Genomic DNA, 18,934 nt, shown 5'->3' on the forward strand with positions numbered 1-18,934 from the left:
ATAGTTATTACTCATTGTAATTCTTTTGTCTACTATTTCTACTATCTTGTAATGTCTCTTTAAAGCAGACTGTTTAGTATCTATAGTGTATTTATGTTTGTCTAATTACTTATTAATATATATATTTATTTTACTTCTTATTTCAACCTATATTTTATTATTATCAACACTACACTACACACTTGATACACTATTGGATATATTTTGATTTGAGATTGTGACAAGATTGATTGTATATAATATATACTTTGAGCACATTGAACTATTTTGATACTATTGATACATTGATCACTATTTATCAGACTAATAAGGCTCACATAATTGTGAATTATTTGTGGCAATAAATTTTTATATTGCAAGTGGAGATACTAGAAATACATAATCACATAATTGATCAGTAAAGTATTACATTACGAACTAGACAAAGTACCAAGAATAACTTAAGATACCTCATAACCTCAATTGTTTCGCACAAAATATATATCTACTATTACCTGTAATTACTATTTGAGCAATAATAAGTATTTATTGTACAATATTTCATTTACAAATATCTAGTACACATATCTATTACTAAAATATATTACTAATTTGAATCTTTGAAAATGGCTGAGTATGAAAAACTAATAGAGATAGTGGATAAACTAAAGTTAAAAGAAGATGATAGAGCTGCATTCATTAAAATTGAAATAGATAGAATTAGAGTAGAAAAAGACAAGCAACGGGAAGAAAGGCTACATGAAAGAAGACTGAGAGAGAAAGAACAAGAAAACTTAGAGAAAGAAAAAGAACGCTAGCATGAAATAAAATTAAAAGAACATGAAGAAAAAATGGCAAAACTAGCAAAAGAAAATAAAGACAATTCAGCAAGTCAAACTTCATCTCATCATCAGTATCATAGCAAATTTAGGAACTTTGACCCAAAAGAAGACACATTGGAAAATTTCATTATTCAATTTGAATATATCTGTCAAACAGCAAATATGAATAGTGCACAAATGGCTCAAAAACTTCTAGCTAACCTAAGAGGTGAACCACTAAACATCATCGACACACTAACTATGGAGCAAAGAAAAGACTACAACACAGTAAAACAAAGACTAATTGAACATTTTGGCAAAACAGAGGAGCACTATCGAAAACTTTTTAGGGAAATAAAACTAGCCAAGAATGCAGATTTAAAAAGAACAATACATGACATGCGCCAGAACATGACAAAGTGGCTACAACTCGCAAACTGCAACTTAGATGACCCCAAACAGATATTAGATTTCTTTCTCATTGAGAATGTGCTAATTAATGTTACAGATGCAGCATTCTCATTCCTGAAGGAGAGAAAAATAAAAAATGAAGCTGAATTGATATCAAACTTAACAACATACAAGGACTCCCACCCAAACATCACCATTGACAAAAGGGAATTGTACAATGTAGCTGCAACAGTGACAGAAAACCATCCAAGAACTACAAATAAATTTAAATATGCCAAGAGCATACAATGTTTTTTCTGTGGCATATTGGGTCACACCAAAGCAGAGTGCAGAAAGAGAATGGCATCAGAAAAACAGCAATATGTAAATAGAAACCATAGATATGGAAGAGATAACAGAACTTTCCAGAGCTTCAGTCCTAACTATAATAGATCCTATCAACAACAATATAACAGAAGAACATGGCAAAGCTACAGTCCAACTAACAGTAGATCACATCAAACAAACAGAAGATGGCAAAACAACAGAATGTCTAGAAGAGATCAATTTTAAGATAGACAACATACTTACCACAATAACAATCATACCAGACAAAATATAGCAGCTGTAGCAACTGAAACACCAATAGAATATGAAACAGTAGCATATATACAGACAAAGGTAGCCAAATTGAAAGTGTATCCTGCCTATGTGGATGGCATTAAGGTATATGCATTACGTGACAGCGGCTGCACCTCAATCATTGTAAAGAAATCACTAGTAAAACCTGAACAGGTACTTGAAGACAAGGTCACACTGACTTATGCAAATAAAGACTTATGGGAAGTATGTGAAACAGCATTAGTTTTCATTGAATCACCATGGTTCACTGGTCAATACAAAGCCATAGTAATGAACAACCCAGCTGAAGAACTAATTATAGGGAACATAGAGAATATAGTTGAACTATCAGAAGAAGCCTTAGTAAAATGGGCTAATAGTGTGAATCAAGAAAATATTGAGTTAGCATCAACTACTAATTCACATGAGTACAACAATGTCAGTATACATGAAGGAACTAAAGATAATCAGTCAATTACAAATAAAATAGATGTAGAATGTCAAACTCATTTGCTAACAGAAGCATCTAAACTAAATAAAGATTGCCAAACAATTAACACACAAACAAATGATAGTGAAATACAAACAGATGAAATACAAATAGATGATAAAGATAAAGCTAAAAAACAAGAAATACAAAATGACATTAACACTAGCTCACCTAAAATAATAATAACAGAAGAAATATTAGCCTTGACATTTAAAAATAGCAAACAGATAGAAGTATATGATCTAGAAGTCAATTATCAGGATGTTGTATGCATAGTTGATGAAGAATCCACAATCACTTTTGTAGAGCCCAATTTAGTAGAAAAAGATTATTTGAATGATATAGCCATTGTAACCTTACCAAACTCTAGAAAGATAGAATGTAAAACTGCCATTGCTGAAATCAAATCACCATTTATAAAAGGGAAAATAAAAGTTGTAATACTTGAAAATACTATCAGTCCAGTAATTATTGGATCTTATCCAAAAGTCAAAGTGCATCAAAAGCCAGTAATACATAAAACAATATGGTTTTATGACCTGTCTGATTCTGATTTTCAGAAAGAAATTTTTCAAATAGTACAAGATATAACTTGTGATTTTGGATATAAAAAAGTTTGGAAACATCCAGAACTTGGAGAGTCAATGTGGGTACAAATAAAAAACTTTGGCCATTACAAAGAGTTATTACATAAAATATACGGAACACCAATTAAGGGACTCACAATTAACATCAGTGTTGTTGACTTAATACATCGCATCTGGTAAACATTGAGCATTATTCTGTAAACATTGAGCATTATTCTGTAAACATTGAGCATTATTTTGTAAACATTGAGTACTATTTTTAAACATTGAACTAGAACTAAGACTTCATTTTTAAAAAAAAAAAACTCTATTTGTAAACAAACTTTGGAATTTGATTACTACATTGTAACCAACAATTTTTTTTTTCACATTCTTTTGTCAACAAGAATAACATTTTTGTACTCAACAATGTAAACAAACATTGAATTTTTTTCCCAACTTATTCAGTACCTAGCTTAATTTTTTCCATGCAATGTATACATTATTTTTTCTTATTGTATTGAGAACAACTTGGACAAAATTTTTTTTCTACAGCTATTGTAAACAAGATTGCAATTTTTTTTACTATGTCATTTATCACAATTATATAACTTAGTCACATTTTTCAATACTATTGAAAAAAGGAGATTGATTCATAATGTAACTTATTTATTTAATGTCAATTAGTGTAATCAAATATTGACATACACTAGTATTTTTTTGAAAACATTTTTGTCAAACTATTCTTATGGACTATATTTTTTGTAACAATCATTGATGTCAACAAGAAGATTGTTGTAAACAAAATTTTTGATATTTCAAGTGCTGAAAGAGACACTTGATATTATTCTTTTAAATTGGACTTACACATTTTTTTCACAACAGATTAAAATAAATACAACTAAACCTTTATGATGTTATGCTTGTATGTATATGCTTGAACAAATTAATGTAACCTCAAAGATTGTATCACAACTGACACATTTTCTCAGTTGAATCTTTTTGACTAAAGATTTTTTTTGAACTTTGTACACAATAATAATTTGATAAACAATGTAACATTAAACTTTTGCCATTACTAGCTACAAATTATTTGAACTGGCATATAGAGAAATACTTAATTGAAACATAAGGTGCATGTAAAAGCACTATGAAGGATACTTATTATTTTGATTTCATGTTGATACTTTTGAGCAAATATTTTGATACTTGAATTATACATATTTACTTGTGTAATATTAATGCACAACAATTTTTTATGGAGATGTCAAACCTCATATTGAAGTAAACAGATACATTGAATTTGTAACAATGATCATTAATCAATTTGATCTTGAATTTTGACACATATTTTGAATTTTTCTATACTTATCACTTACATATTGAGACTTACTTGTAACATTTTCTACATGATTTGTACATATTGTACTATTGGTGTTAAAAAAAAAAAAAAAAAAAAAACCAGACTTCTAACATTTCTATAGTGTCAAAGATTTTTTATAAATAGATATTGTGAATAAAAACTTGTATTAATTTTTCACATTGTGACATAGGAGATTGTCATTGAAATTTTTGTCACACTTTGCACATATTATTATGAAAAAGACTTGTAAATATTGAACACATTTGAATATTGATGTATATATTAGAACTACATGTAAAGAATTATTTGGGATGTTAAGTATTTGACTCAGAGAATTATTTGAATTGCCTTACAAGAATATGATGAATTAGAGAATTTTGCCCTTGTATGAATTTTTTTGATTCAGCAAATATTTTGTGTAACACTGTCATATTATATACTTTATTTCAAGTTTGTAGTTCTATTTGAACTCTGCAATTGTACATTTCATAGACCCCAAGAATTCCAATTGATCCTACTTATGATAATTATGTCGTCAAGCTGAAAAAAATTTCTTCAAAATTTTTTTCAAAAGGGGGGTGATAGGTAATGTCACCACCTCAAAGTTGGTGCCATAGAGTAGAAACCCTAATTCTGTATTGTGTATGTTAATTCCATATTGTGAATCTTATTCACAACCCATGTGGCCCTAAGGTGAACACTTTTGACCTTAGGTGAACCAGGGAGTTAAAGGCAGTCAGTCCACATAGAGATCTTGTAGCAAGCACTTGTATTGAGTCACTTAAGATATAAGCAGTAGAGTTAGATGTTTAAAGTAGTTGGTTATAGAATAAGTACTAAGTTGTGATATTCGTATATTACTGTTGGATTAATACTGACCATTCCTGGGTCGAATTGTATGGTGTATTCACTATGTGGTGTTATATTAAACTTATTGTATCTGCTACACCCAGCGTCATTTCATTATTCAGTGATTTGTAACAAGAACCCAATGTCACCACCACGCCTACATTGATAACCACAGCCACATTCATAACATTATAAAATAACCCGGTGACAGTAAAAAAAAAAGTTTTTTAGGGCTTTTAAATAAGTGTTACAATAATTTTTAGTGAGAAATGTCTCTTGTTAAAAAATGTTTTCAGTTCCAAGAAAAATTATTCATCAAGTCACTTAATTCTACCCTGCACCTGACCTTGAAAGGTTATGGTGTGAGTCCTCTAGTGAACCTCAGTTTCACAGAAAGCGTATTTGACATGGGAGCAGTTCTGAGTGGAGAATATGTTGAAAAAGTTTTTACAGTAAGTTTTCAGGGTTTTTTTTTTCTTATCATTCATTAGTCTAATATCTATCAAAATACTAAATATTGTAATTCTTTCTAGTCTAACCAGTGAATTTAACATCAAAAGTTTATTAGCATTTATCTGCTTTATTCATAGATTGAAAACACATCAATACTCTGTATCAATTATATTATCAAGCAAGAAAGTCTGTCACCAGATCGTTACAATGCCCAGAATTTAGAATTCCTAAACTATCAAGAAGGAGCAATAAAAAATAAACATTGTGTTGGTACGTAGGCAGTACTTTCTGTCTGGTTCTATTCAAAGCTGGCTTGAATTATTTTATTGTGACCTTATAGAAAGTAGTAGAATATTGAAATATTAAAAACTAAATATGCTTAAAATAGTAGCAGTTTTACTTGTCCTGTTACACAATTTTATTTCTGTTGTTATCTTTATCTTTTCTTATTTGAAATTGAGTAAAGATATACCATTCACCCAACAGGCACTCAGAATTATAATGGTAAAAATGTCTTTGACATAGTACCAATGAGAGGCTCTATCCCTGGAGGTAAGGATTTAGTGTAATGCTTAATATAACGTTTGTATAATTGATTTTGTGTTGTTTTGAGAGTTGTAATATTTATTATTGCTGTTAAAAAAAATTAAGTACTCCTTTCAGACCTTGTGATCTCTAGGTCATCTGTTTTTATGGCCAACGGTCAAAGAGGGTGTTATGTGGCCAACACAACAACCAACAAATTTACATTCTCCAACTAATGTCAGGTACCTATTAGAGTTGGGTGGACTCGATGCCCTTGAAATTTAAAATCCCAGTCTGAGATTCAAAACTGGGACCCCCTTCACTTCAGAAGCCAAGTGCTTTACAACTTGGCCACCACACCCCTGTTATTGTTGTTACTATCTTTAACTTCAACACACACATTTGCAAGTTCTTAGTAGTACTCTCAAGTAAAAATGAAGTTTGAATTTACATCAAATAGAATCACACAAATTATACAAATTTTAATAATTAAGCATCTTAAATGATGATATGGCTCTCTATTAGTGACTGAACTACAATATTTACCTCAAATGAACTGTGAATAGTTAATGTAAACTGTCAACAATGAATGCCAGTATCTCACCTTAACTTCATTTTATGGTCTCCCCAAAGACTTTATAGACAACCACCATTTTTTCTTGACCCTTCCTTTGAATATTCTTTGGAAAGTTGTTTTTTTTCTGCTACCAGCACATTTGTTTAAACATGTATTCAAGTCACATATCTATCTACCATAGGTAAATTTTACAATGGAATTATTCCTTAGAGCCATCAAAAATTAAATAAATAATTTTTTGTGCAGATTAACTCCTTGATAATTTTGTTTAAACCACAGGTGCAAGTCAAGAAATTACAGTTACCTTTGCCCCAGACCATGAGAGTGATCTTTATTTTGATGGAGTTAGAGTTGAACTCTTTGATGAGGTTAGTATCTTTGATTTAAGGAGGATTGATGAATGATGCTGTTTTGACAATGAAGGTTTAAATTACGTGCTATTATACATTACAGATGTTCCTTCTAAATAGATCATTATGTCTTAATTTAAATGTCTGTTAATCTAGTTTTTCTTGTATTCTAAGTCATCAGACTGATTCAGGCTAGTCATTGAATGCTTGAATGGTATTTGGGCATAAAAAAGATCTTTTATGATTTTTCCTGGTACCTGGAACAAAAAATGTGTATATCAGGTGATATGCACTTCAGACTGTCATCATGATGGTCATGGATTAGAACCCTGCCTACACACATCCTCTTGACATCCTCTGACATCTTGCATAATCTTCTAGACTGAATTAATGTTGATACTAATAAGTCCAGTAATAAAAATGTATTTTTATTCTTGTGTCTGAGTATTTAAACTTTTATTAAAACAACACATATGCTAGTTTAGAATTTATTGCATTATGATCATTCTTTCTATTGACCAAGCCACCTCATTTTTATCTGTTTTTCATGTGAAATTTAGAAATAATTTTCTATTAGTACAATTTATTTTGCATGAAAACAATTTTTGTAGAGGTCTATATATCTGGTATTATTTATTTGTATTAAGATTATTGAAAATAGTATGTAAATATGAAATATCTTTTCTAACTTGCACAATATGAATGTATAAAATTAGATTTTAAGAAATCTATGGAAAACGGAAAGGCAGTAATAAATTTAAAGATTAAGAAGCTCCAAGAAAATTGCATAGCAATGTTACTTTTTGCTTTATCAAATGGCAGATTTGTTCTCTTTTATCATCTGCACTTTTTGCATTTTGCTGTAGCCTTTTTGTTTTAGGGAACTCAGAATATATATATATATATATATATATATATATATATATAAGAAGAAAAATAAACTTGATAACATTGACCTCTTGACAAAAATTTCTCACATATTTTTTATGTGATATAATTTTCTAATTACTCAGAGTATTTAAATTTCTATTTTTTGTTTCTTAATTTGTTGTACTGTTTTTTTTTTATATTGGAAATGTAGGAAGGTAGCCATTTCTTCAGACTTGTAGGACAAGGTAAAACCAAAATGATGTATATTGAAGGTTATGATCAGTTGCTTCCAAGTCAAGAATCTTTGGCACTATCACCTTATTATCTTGAGGATGAAGAGCAAGGTAAAGTTTATATTCTGCACTCAGTAATATCAGTGATAGAGGAAATGTATTATTCCTTTTTTCTCTGTCTTGATGTTCTATGAGCATTCTACCATTGATAGAAGGTCTGGTCAAATTTTAGTTATTCTCCTATTTATCTTTTACTTTAAAAAGAATTGAGCTTTTTTACACTTTATTAACAAATGAAAACATTTTCCTTTGTGGTGATGATGCTTAAGAAAATATTGGCGATAGAGCACTGTGGTTTTACTTAATAGCCATTACACTACAGGCAGCACACAGTTTGAAAATAATAAATGCTCTTAATCCACCTTCTCAATACAATCATCATCCCAACTGGCACCTATGCTTGCAAGATATGGCAGTCATCCATATTGGTTGGAAAAAGGCTAAACGTGGCTCAGCATGGATGGTTGAGAGGAAACCTTGGAATAACATACAGTGATCATGTCACCAATAGAGAAGTCTTTTCCTGCAGACTCATCCCCTGAATGAAATGGTCACTGATAGTCAATGAGATTAGCAGGATATATCCTTAATGTAACGGATGTTTGTGAGAGTTGTGCTTGTATTTCTACAGTAACTTGATAATAATCCTAGATGCTTGGGTATATTGTATGTTGTGTTACAGATGCGAGATATAATACTAAGACATACATGGTCACAAACAAAGAAAAAAGGATCAATGCTCAGTAACTAAGTTCACTTGTGATGAAGTAGAATAACGAACTTTAATGGGCCACAGTCAAGTCAGTAACTAAAAGCGATGTTATCCCTTCAAGAGCCTAGCAGTAACTGTCCTAAAAGTCTACCTCAATAATCTCTAACCCAATGCATATATGTTGTCACTAAAATGTTGCACTCAAAGTCTGTCAACTACAGTGCGTCTCTAACTAAACTAAGTCTCTAACTTTAGACAAGATGAAACAAGTTTACCAAAGTCAGCCAAAACATGGAAGCTGAAAAAAGAAAAGCAAAAGCAAGGTTGTCCATGCTAAACATGGCATCGCACCTTCTTAGAAGACCTAAAATCTGTGGGCACTACCTGAGAAGAGGCTGTGGAGGTCACCTATGACCAATCTCTGTGGTGAGAACTTACAATCCTGTGTCAAGTTGCACAGGAGAACTTGGGTCTAATTCTAAGTAATGTTAAGTAGTCAAATAATAGTACAATCCATTGAATATGTGTGTTTATAATTTTGTGTTAATTTGAAAATTTTACCAAAATTTACAAGACAAGTCATTTTGTCACTATAGATGAATCAGAAATTCCAATAACAACAAAAAAGCGTAAAGGTATGAAGTAATTGTTATTGGATGGTTTCTCTTTTAAAATTTTTATTCTTATATCATAAAGTTTTAAAAACTTTTATTGTTGTTTTTATTTTGTTTATTTTTAAATTATTGAAAAAAGAATTCTCAATAGAAAACAAAACAAACTATATACCGGTAATTTAAATTAAATCTGCAACCATGCAAATGTAAATTTTGACATTTTTTATAGAATAAAAAGCATCTTACTTTATGAAAGCTATATAAATAATTGTAGGCAATCTATTTACAAAACATGCAATTGTGGTCTGTAATATTTCTTGGTGGATTAATTTATAAGGGTTTTAGAAAAGATGGAAGAAAATTTTTTTCATTTATAAGTATATAATATATACTCATAAAACTGTTACCACATTAGTAAGATCATTGCTTCATGTAATCATTTGCATTACACTATCTTTAAAAAAAACTCCTTTTTAAGAGCTGTGATTGCATAAGTTTAAATTTGTCCATATGTTACTGAAATTCTTCCTTAAGTTTTAGTAGTAGCTATAAGCTAGCAAGCTTTCGTCACTATTTACTCTAGCCTGTCATACTGGTTTTATTAACAATTATTGATCACAATTGTTCCTATTTGAATAGTTTTAAATGTCAGGTTTTTTTTTATGCAAATGAGGTTGTTGTGCTTTGAATTTTGTTTCACTGGTATGAAAAAAAAATGCAAATCTATTTTACATGAGAAACAAAAATATTCTCTTTCTCATTATAAATCCTAAGGACCAGTTTCTTTTATCCCAACCAAACCAAAGATGTTATTGTTTTGTTTTGTTCAGATGGTAAGCTGAATGTGCCAGCCTCCCCCCCTGCTCTCATTACTATCAAAAGTCTGATGCTGAATGATACAATACAACCAGGCTCAAGGACACTCTATGTAGGATGTGTCAGGACTATGGCTGTTAGCCAGAAAAAGGTGGGCAATTTCAAATCATTATTATCAGTCATGGTACGATCACTAAGTCATTTTACAAAAGCTTTTAATCTAAAGGAGGCACTGTGGCTGAGTGGTAAAGTGCTTGGCATCTAAACCAATGGTTCCTGGGTTCGAATCCTGGTGAAGATTGGGATTTTTGGTTTGGGATATTTAAGTCACTTCTGAGTCCACCCAGCTCTAATAGATACATGACATTAGTTGGGGAAAATTTAAGCAGATTGTTCGTTGTGCTGGCCACATGACACCCTGTTTAACCGTAGGCCACAGAAACAGATGACCTTTACTTCATCTGCCCTATAGATTGCAAGGTTTGAAAGAAGAACTTTCAAACTAAAGATGCAATTAGTATTATTTAATGTAGATAGTTATTTTTAGAATTCCTTTGAAAATATCTAAATATTATTTAAATCTCAGTATTTCTCTAATAATGCCAGTGTTTTGGGTCTATTCACTTAATTTTATAAAAGTAGTCAATTTTGTACAGGGGAGGGGGGGGGGAAGCTGACTGCGCAAGAATTAAGTAGGCCAAGCATACAATGCACATATGACACCCTATAATAGCAAAAGTCAACAGAAGCTGGTCTGCTATGTGGTGCATAAATTAACCTACTTCACTCAACTCTTTGCAACAATGGAGCAAACAAAGATGTGACTGTGTTTTACAGTCTGCAACATGGTCTTAAAACACATAGACATAGGCTGACATCCTTTTAATACAGCAGGGAGTTTCTATAAATAAACTATTCTGTAAACAAACGCATACACTTTCATATTGGTATAAAGTTTCATATTGGGGTCTAGTGTCAAAAAACCTAGTTCAGGCCCTGTGTGACTGTATTTGTGGAGACAGTAAGGGGAGTTAACCAGGACGTTGATCAGGAGTCATAGAAGAAAAAACACACACACACACACAAAGACAAATTTTACTGATTAACTAGATAGTTCTCTAATGCCTCATTCTTCTGTAAGGTACAATTGTTTTATTAGGGGTTGTTGTTTTTTTTGGCAGACAATTCAGAGTCCTGGCTACTGCCTGATCCTAATTCAAGTTGATATTTGTATTATGATTTTTAAGACATTTACTTAACTTTGTATGTTTGAGTCATTTATGTTATGGCCACATAACAATTTTAAAAATTGACCTTTTAAAAGTGAAACTTAATCAACAGTTTAATAAGTCAAGGCATTCAAAATTAAGCAATTTTATAAAATAAAAATAAGTACCCCCTCTATCAGATCTTGCGTCTGATCTATAGGGCAGATGATGTAAAGATCACTTGTTTCTATGGTCAATGACAATCAATGATTTATGAGGGTATCATGTGGCTAGTAGAAAGACCAACCACCTTTATTTTCTCCCACTAATGCCAGGCATCCTAATATCCTGAAATTCAAAATTTCAGTCTTCACCAAGATTTGAATCCAAGACCCCTTGGTTTGGAAGCCAAGCGTTTTATCACTAGCCACCATGCCTCATACAAAAAAATGTCTGCCTAATTTGTTTGATTTTTTTTAATAGCTTTAAGATTCCAACTCATATTAGGGAAAAAAAGGTGCTTATAATTTGTATCTTTAATTCAAACACTAAAAAAAAATATACAAAAAGTATACAACTTTTTTAAAAATCATCATAGACTCTGTACATTGTTTCATTTTTTCTTACATTGTTTTCTGTAAATTCAATGTCATTCATAGAATGGAGAGTTCTCAATTGAAGGACTTCAAAATCTCATTCAAAAAGGATTTACAGTAGAACCTCAAAAGGTAATGTTTCAATCAATTTATTGTCTACTTTTCATTATATTATTACCTCATAAGGTAATGTTCTACTGTTTCAATCAATTTGTTGTCTACTTTTCATTATATTATTGCCTCAAAAGGTAATGTTCTACTGTTTCAATCAATTTGTTGTCTACTTTTCATTATATTATTACCTCAAAAGGTAATGTTCTACCATTTCAATCAATTTGTTGTCTACTTTTCATTATATTATTACCTCAAAAGGTAATGTTCTACTGTTTCAATCAATTTATAGTCTACTTTTCATTATATTGTGGTTATTATTTTCCTCGTAATAAGGTATGCAATAATTTATTTATTCTGTTTATTATAACAATTAATAACTCAAATTGTTTCATTGTTTTATTGTTTCATTGAAAGGGTATGATTGAAGCTGGAGTCAAAAAACCTGTTAATTTTACATGGACACCCCCTGCTAATCATGATGTAAGCTTACTATTTACTTCTATTTATAGATGTTAAAGTATACTTTTGACAATGTACATTGTCTCTTCCAAAAATATGCTGAGTTGAGGGAAAAGGCGTACAATCTTTTGGTTTTATTTAATGCCTTTGCAACCATACCTGCATCTAAATTGTTATTTAGAAAAAAATGTCTCCTAAGATATACCATAATTTGACTAAAACAATAATGTAACATTTATATTTTACAGCCTAATGTACTTGTTGAAGAAACAGCCACAATAACCCTGAAATGTGATGGCTCAGAGCAGATAACTCTAATGATTCAAGCCATGGTTGTCACTGGATAAAATGTCTAGTCCAAAGCAAGTAACGTTACAGGCACCTGAAAAATTGCTGGAAAAAAAAAGAAAGATCATTTGACATGTAAAATTACCGGGCTTCTCTTTGAGTTCTAACCTAACACTTATTTTTCTCTCAATAGATGAGAAAAGGAAATATACCTATATAATGTTCAAATGTTTTCATTTGTTAAAAAATTTTATGAATGAGATCTCCAAATATATTTTAAAGTAAAATATATTTCTGCAAACAGTATAAAATAATAATAATAAGATATTTGTATCTACATGTTATTGTTTATTCATTCATATTGTATGTCTATATTTGTATTACGATTACATATTTAACTTGCAAAGCTTCAAAATTTCATTTTTTGTTTAGTGTTTTGAAAGAGGTTATATTTTTTAATTGTGATGCCATTACACTGTGATACAATGTTGTTCTTGTTTTTTTTGTTTTTTTTTCAAATAAAAGTGCTTGGGTGCATTGTTACTAATTATATTCTTGGCGTTGCCTTTTATTTAAAAAACAAAATGGGAACAAAATAGTTGCATCTCTCTCTCCTTCCCATCGCTTAGTTGTTTTCTCTTCTGTACTTGGAATTGCAATGGTCTGAGTGCAACATTAACTGCTTATATTACATATATACCTACTGTAGACCTCCAAACCACTGATATATTACTTAGAACATATTTAATCCTTCCAACTGAAATAGAATTCTTATACATTAAGCCAATGTTTCTCATGTTTGTTTGTTTGTTTGTAAAATGTTTTACATATTTCGGATGTTCCTTCAGAGTTGAAGATAGTTTACTTCCTAGTCCAAACCTCCCGCAGGACGACGGGGGGATGGGAGCGGGCAGGGTTTGAACTCTCGACCGTCGATAAATCCGAACGACAGTCCAGCGCGCAAACCGCACGACCAGGCAGCCATCCTGTTGGGTTTGTAAAATGTTTCACGTGTTTCTATTTGGTTTGTAAAATGTTTTACATGTTACAGATGTTCTTTCAGAGTTGAATATAATCTACATCCTAGCCGAAACTTCCCACAGGATAATGGGGGATGACAGGGTTAGAACCAGGGAATCGAGACAACCAAAAGACAGTCCAGAGTGCATATAGGCTACTACATGACCAGGCAGACATTTTATCTAATTTACATAAATGACATTCGTAATTGCATTAATTCGGGAACAAAAGTTATTAGCAAATGATTTCATAATATACAGAACAATAAAAAAAAAAGATATTGAAGTTTGACAAGGATAAATTACAGAAACAACAATCTAAATGGAGCATGGTTTTTTCGTTAACCGTTGGCCAGAGAAAGATGACCACGGACGTCATTATGCTTTACAAATCTACATAACATCCGTTTGTATTGATCAGAAGTCCGTTCACGCTCAAAGTTGAAAACTCTCCGGAGACATCTGAGTAAGAATTCATTAAACTAGTTGATAGTGATTCAGTGAAATGATTTCAAAGTCAGTCACACTAATCTGGATCAAGTGTTTGCAGTCCTATCCCGTTCTGTTTCAGATTATGTCGCGCCCTCTTCTGCCATTATCATTAACTTTGTAGCAGTAATGTTTACACTTGCCTTCACTGTTGTACTCCGCCATACTTTTGAAATTGTCCCATTAATATGCAGCGTGAATGTAGCGAATGCGCAATAGAAAAGTAAATGAATGCAAGCCATAAAGAAAAACTCGCTTTTATTTGTAATTTAATTATAAATATATATTGCACATCGTTATTAAACAAAAAGGTTTAGCAATGCTGCGGCAATACATATCAGATATTTACATCCTAACTACGATTTTATAACAGAAAAAAACAGTTACCTAGGACCCTAAGCTTATGAACGGAAATAATTTTACGGCTGGGGTCGCCGCAAAACACATAGTGGGTAATCGTAAAAAGGGGGTCGCGATCTGTAAAGGCTTAGAAACGCCTTTAGGGCTAATGTGTACACGTTCTCTTTTTTCCCTAGAGCCTGGTACGAAAAAACGCCTTCGATTTAAATCCCCCCCCCCCTTTTTTTTTTGTTTTTTAGACTATTCGTTTTTCCTTTCATTATTACACCATTATCGTATTATCCCTGCCCTTTAAGATTTATATTTTTCAATTTTTACTTTGCATTGGGTTCAATTATCACGACAAAAATTCCCAGTTGTATCAAATAGGGATGAGTTTGGTATGAAACACATCTGGTGTAGGCCTATAATCCAGCTCCCTTAGCCTCAACGTGGAAACGTCTAGTGGTGGAACCTACATAGGCCAATGATAGTGAAAACAGCCTCCGTTTGGTTACCCTGACTGATCTTTTGTTTCCGGGGTGAGGATAGAACAGAGTCTCGTCAACACAGTCCAACAAGTCCGACACTCCATTCCACAAGAGGATCGTCGGTAATAGGCAAGCTGATATGTCGATTCCCCCCTCCTCCAACGGCATTGTGGCGATTACAGCATAGGTAGAAATTCCACGGTGGTTAGTACGGGTCGAATCAGGCCATCATAGGGGGGGGGGGGGAGGCAGAGACGGGGCATGCACCACGTGGTATGACCCAAAACCGTAACGGTCGCTCTCATTGTGGAACATTTAGACAGGACTTGAAGCGCTTCCGGTGCACGCCATAGCTGTTGGGTAAAATCTTTCCCAAGCTGGAATGTTGAATTCGTAGGCCTACGTCAATGGGGTTCTGCCACAATCGTATCAAATTTTTAAATTGTATTAATTCTTTAAAAAAACAGTTTCAAATAAGCGATTCGAGGATTCTTTAGACGAGAAACATTGCCGAAACAAATACTTAATTACCAGAGTATGGAACTAAAGACCTGTTATAGTTCCATTACCAGAGTAATTCATTATATTAGAAAAAAAAAAAGCGCTGCCTATCAGTAGCATGCATTCTTTGCTACAATGCATTTATTGCTGTTTTATATTCAAGAACAAGTAGCAGTTCTGACATTTATTAAAATTGCTTTATAAGATCTTCATTATGTTCGTCTTTTTCAGAATTCATGAACTATGATCCCAGTGAGCCCCAGTCATTTACTTCTATTGTATTCTCAATGTCGTCCTTATTTCTTTTCTCCTCTAACTCTCAAACCAATATGGACCCTACAATACGGAAGAAAGAGACTCGGACTACAAAAGCCATTGACGGTGTACTTTTTCACCGTTTGGTCAAGGTCGATAGTTCCAGCAGCAGCTATATATAACATGTGGAAAGGTTTCGGGAATCAACTTGAGGAAAAACGAGGAGCCAGAGCAGCGTGCAGTGCAACACGTTGACAGAGGCTGCAATGCCGCTGATCCCAAACTGTATCGGCATTCGTCTTTCCTTTGAACACATCAGCTGTATGGGAGACATCGTTCTGACCATATCTAATTCCTTTGAACACATCAGCTGTATGGGAGACATCGTTCTGACCATATCTAATTCCTTTGAACACATCAGCTGTATGGGAGACATCGTTCTGACCATATCTAATTCCTTTGAACACATTAGCTGTATGGGAGACATCGTTCTGACCATATCTAATTCCTTTGAACACATTAGCTGTATGGGAGACATCGTTCTGACCATATCTAATTCCTTTGAACACATTAGCTGTACGGGAGACATCGTTATGACCATATCTAATTCCTTTGAACACATCAGCTGTACGGGAGACATCGTTATGACCATATCTAATTCCTTTGAACACATCAGCTGTATGGGAGACATCGTTCTGACCATATCTAATTCCTTTGAACACATCAGCTGTATGGGAGACATCGTTATGACCATATCTAATTCCTTTGAACACATCAGCTGTATGGGAGCAGGGGCGGACACAAAGGCCCGAACACGTTATCTTCTTGTTTTTTTTTTTTTTGTTTTTTTTTTAAATTATTATTACAATTAATTTTGTTTGAAATTCAACAAGAACAAAATTTAAGAATTACACTATACACTGAAGTTAACTTAAACACATACACACAGCCGCGAAATAGCAAACCACCCAACTTATTCACAGATCAATATGGGTATAACCGTATAAAGCTCTACTTTCTGCGATTTGAAAAGTAAAAAGTAAGTTTCTTGTTGTTTATTTGTAATAACATAGATCTAAAAATACTACACTTAAGGCTTACAAAAAAAAATATTATTTAATTAAAACATAAATCTAGATCGAAATCGATACTGGTACCGTTATGATTATATGATTAATGGCAAATTTATGCTTACTATGAAGTCATTGATGATGAAAATTATTACCTCCATGAAAGTGTAGCGCAAAGTTGTACTAGGATGTCCCTGTTTGCGCTTTCCTCGTAATGGCCTCCATGTCATCGTAACTCTTATTATGCGTAATTCATTTTGTCGGAGAACATGTCCCGCAAACCTCATGCGACGCTCTGTCACAACCTTACTAAGGGGTCGACTCCCAGTTCGGCATATGATTTCCTTGATTGAGACCAGATCTCTATAACTGACTCCTAAAATCCGTCTTAGCCATCTTTGTTGAGCCACATTTAGACTTTTTCAATTTCGGCAGATGACTATTCACTGCACTTTATTAATTGAGCCCAGCCACTGGTAGAAAATTGTTACCTCTATGGCTACGCGCTTGGAATTAGGTGACAGTAGTTTGATTTAGATTTTATATCAAAAAGGGAAGTTTTATCGTCAAACTCATTTAGGAGGGGGGGGTTGAACTAAAAAATCTAGGGAGTTTTTTTTTTTAAATTTAAAACCCCATTAGCTACGGTCATAGAATTTGGTGACTGTAGTTTGCTTTAGAATAAAATTGAAAAGAGAGGTTTTCAACCTCAAAACTCTCTGTATGGGGGTATTTAAACTCAAAACCTTAAGGAGGGGTTTTAAACATAAAAAAAAGCCCTCTGAAGGAGGGGTTTTGGAGACCTCCCTCCCTTGGCTTGGCGACGCTCATAGAATTTTGAGTGTGTAATTTCATTTTTTTTTATTTTGAAGTATTTTTTGTAGCTTCAAACGCCGCTGAAGGAGGGTTTAAACTCAAAAACCCTTTGGCTACGCTCATAGAATTTTGAGCATGTAATTTGCTTTTTTATATTGAAGAGGTAGTTTTTAGCTATAAACCCCGCTGGAGGGGGGTTTTAAACACAAACCCCTCTTGGCTACGCTCATAGAATCTGGTGACTGGTGTATCTGGTGACTGATGTATCTGGTGACTGATGTATCTGGTGACTGATGTATCTGGTGACTGATGTATGGACAGTCTTATATTGAAGAGGGGTTTTATCGTAAATTTCGGAGAGGGATTTTAAAATCAAAATTTTCCTTAGCTATGCTCTTGGAAATTGTGGGTTCTCGTTTGCATTTTTATTTTTTTGGTTCTGGTTTAACAAAAGAGGGGATTTGACTGCAAAACCCCTGGTAGGGGGGCTTTAAACTCAAAACCACTTTGACTGCGCTGGGGCAAGTGATGGTTTAGTATTAAAATCTCACCTAAAATAAATAGTATCAAAGCAAAAAATCGGTCACTAAATCCGATCCCCGCAGGGGGGGGGGCGGACAAAAATGAACTAAATCATAAAGTTTACGCATGTTTGTAAAATATGTTACATGTTTTGGATGGATTGCCTGAGCCAGCCAGGAAAACCAGTGACTTGGCAGAATTTAAGTCATTGGTTAACATGCAGGACTAGTTGCATGACGTGTAGGACGTAATCATCTTCTTTTTTGAAGTAACGTCTGTATGTATTTTATAAGATTAGAATATAGACTTCTTTTTCTTTTCAATTTTTGAACATTAGGCATTTCGAGATATCGATCTCAAATTATTGTTGTTTAAATAATATGGGTATCTTGATCTAGAGACCACGGATCACTATACCAAGGCTTGGGCTTCTAGATCAAGGGAGATAATTCTAGATCTAGATATTTTTTAACCTTCA

General features: G+C 32.9%; 1 protein-coding gene across 1 annotated transcript in view; it reads left to right on the forward strand.

Annotated features, from left to right (window-relative positions):
- Positions 1–13,352, forward strand: part of LOC106056048 (cilia- and flagella-associated protein 74-like) — a 52,763-nt gene extending 39,411 nt beyond the window's left edge. The window contains exons 38-47 of the mRNA XM_056008342.1: positions 5,376–5,531; positions 5,670–5,802; positions 6,019–6,084; positions 6,914–7,002; positions 8,066–8,198; positions 9,456–9,494; positions 10,304–10,440; positions 12,157–12,225; positions 12,622–12,687; positions 12,915–13,352. Of these exons, the coding sequence (XP_055864317.1) occupies positions 5,376–5,531; positions 5,670–5,802; positions 6,019–6,084; positions 6,914–7,002; positions 8,066–8,198; positions 9,456–9,494; positions 10,304–10,440; positions 12,157–12,225; positions 12,622–12,687; positions 12,915–13,013 (987 nt within the window). The 3' untranslated portion in view covers positions 13,014–13,352. The remainder of the gene's footprint in view (positions 1–5,375; positions 5,532–5,669; positions 5,803–6,018; positions 6,085–6,913; positions 7,003–8,065; positions 8,199–9,455; positions 9,495–10,303; positions 10,441–12,156; positions 12,226–12,621; positions 12,688–12,914) is intronic.
- The last annotated feature ends 5,582 nt before the right edge of the window (positions 13,353–18,934 follow it).

Source organism: Biomphalaria glabrata, chromosome 13 (assembly GCF_947242115.1).
Source record: "Biomphalaria glabrata chromosome 13, xgBioGlab47.1, whole genome shotgun sequence".
NCBI classification, from domain to species: domain Eukaryota; kingdom Metazoa; phylum Mollusca; class Gastropoda; family Planorbidae; genus Biomphalaria; species Biomphalaria glabrata.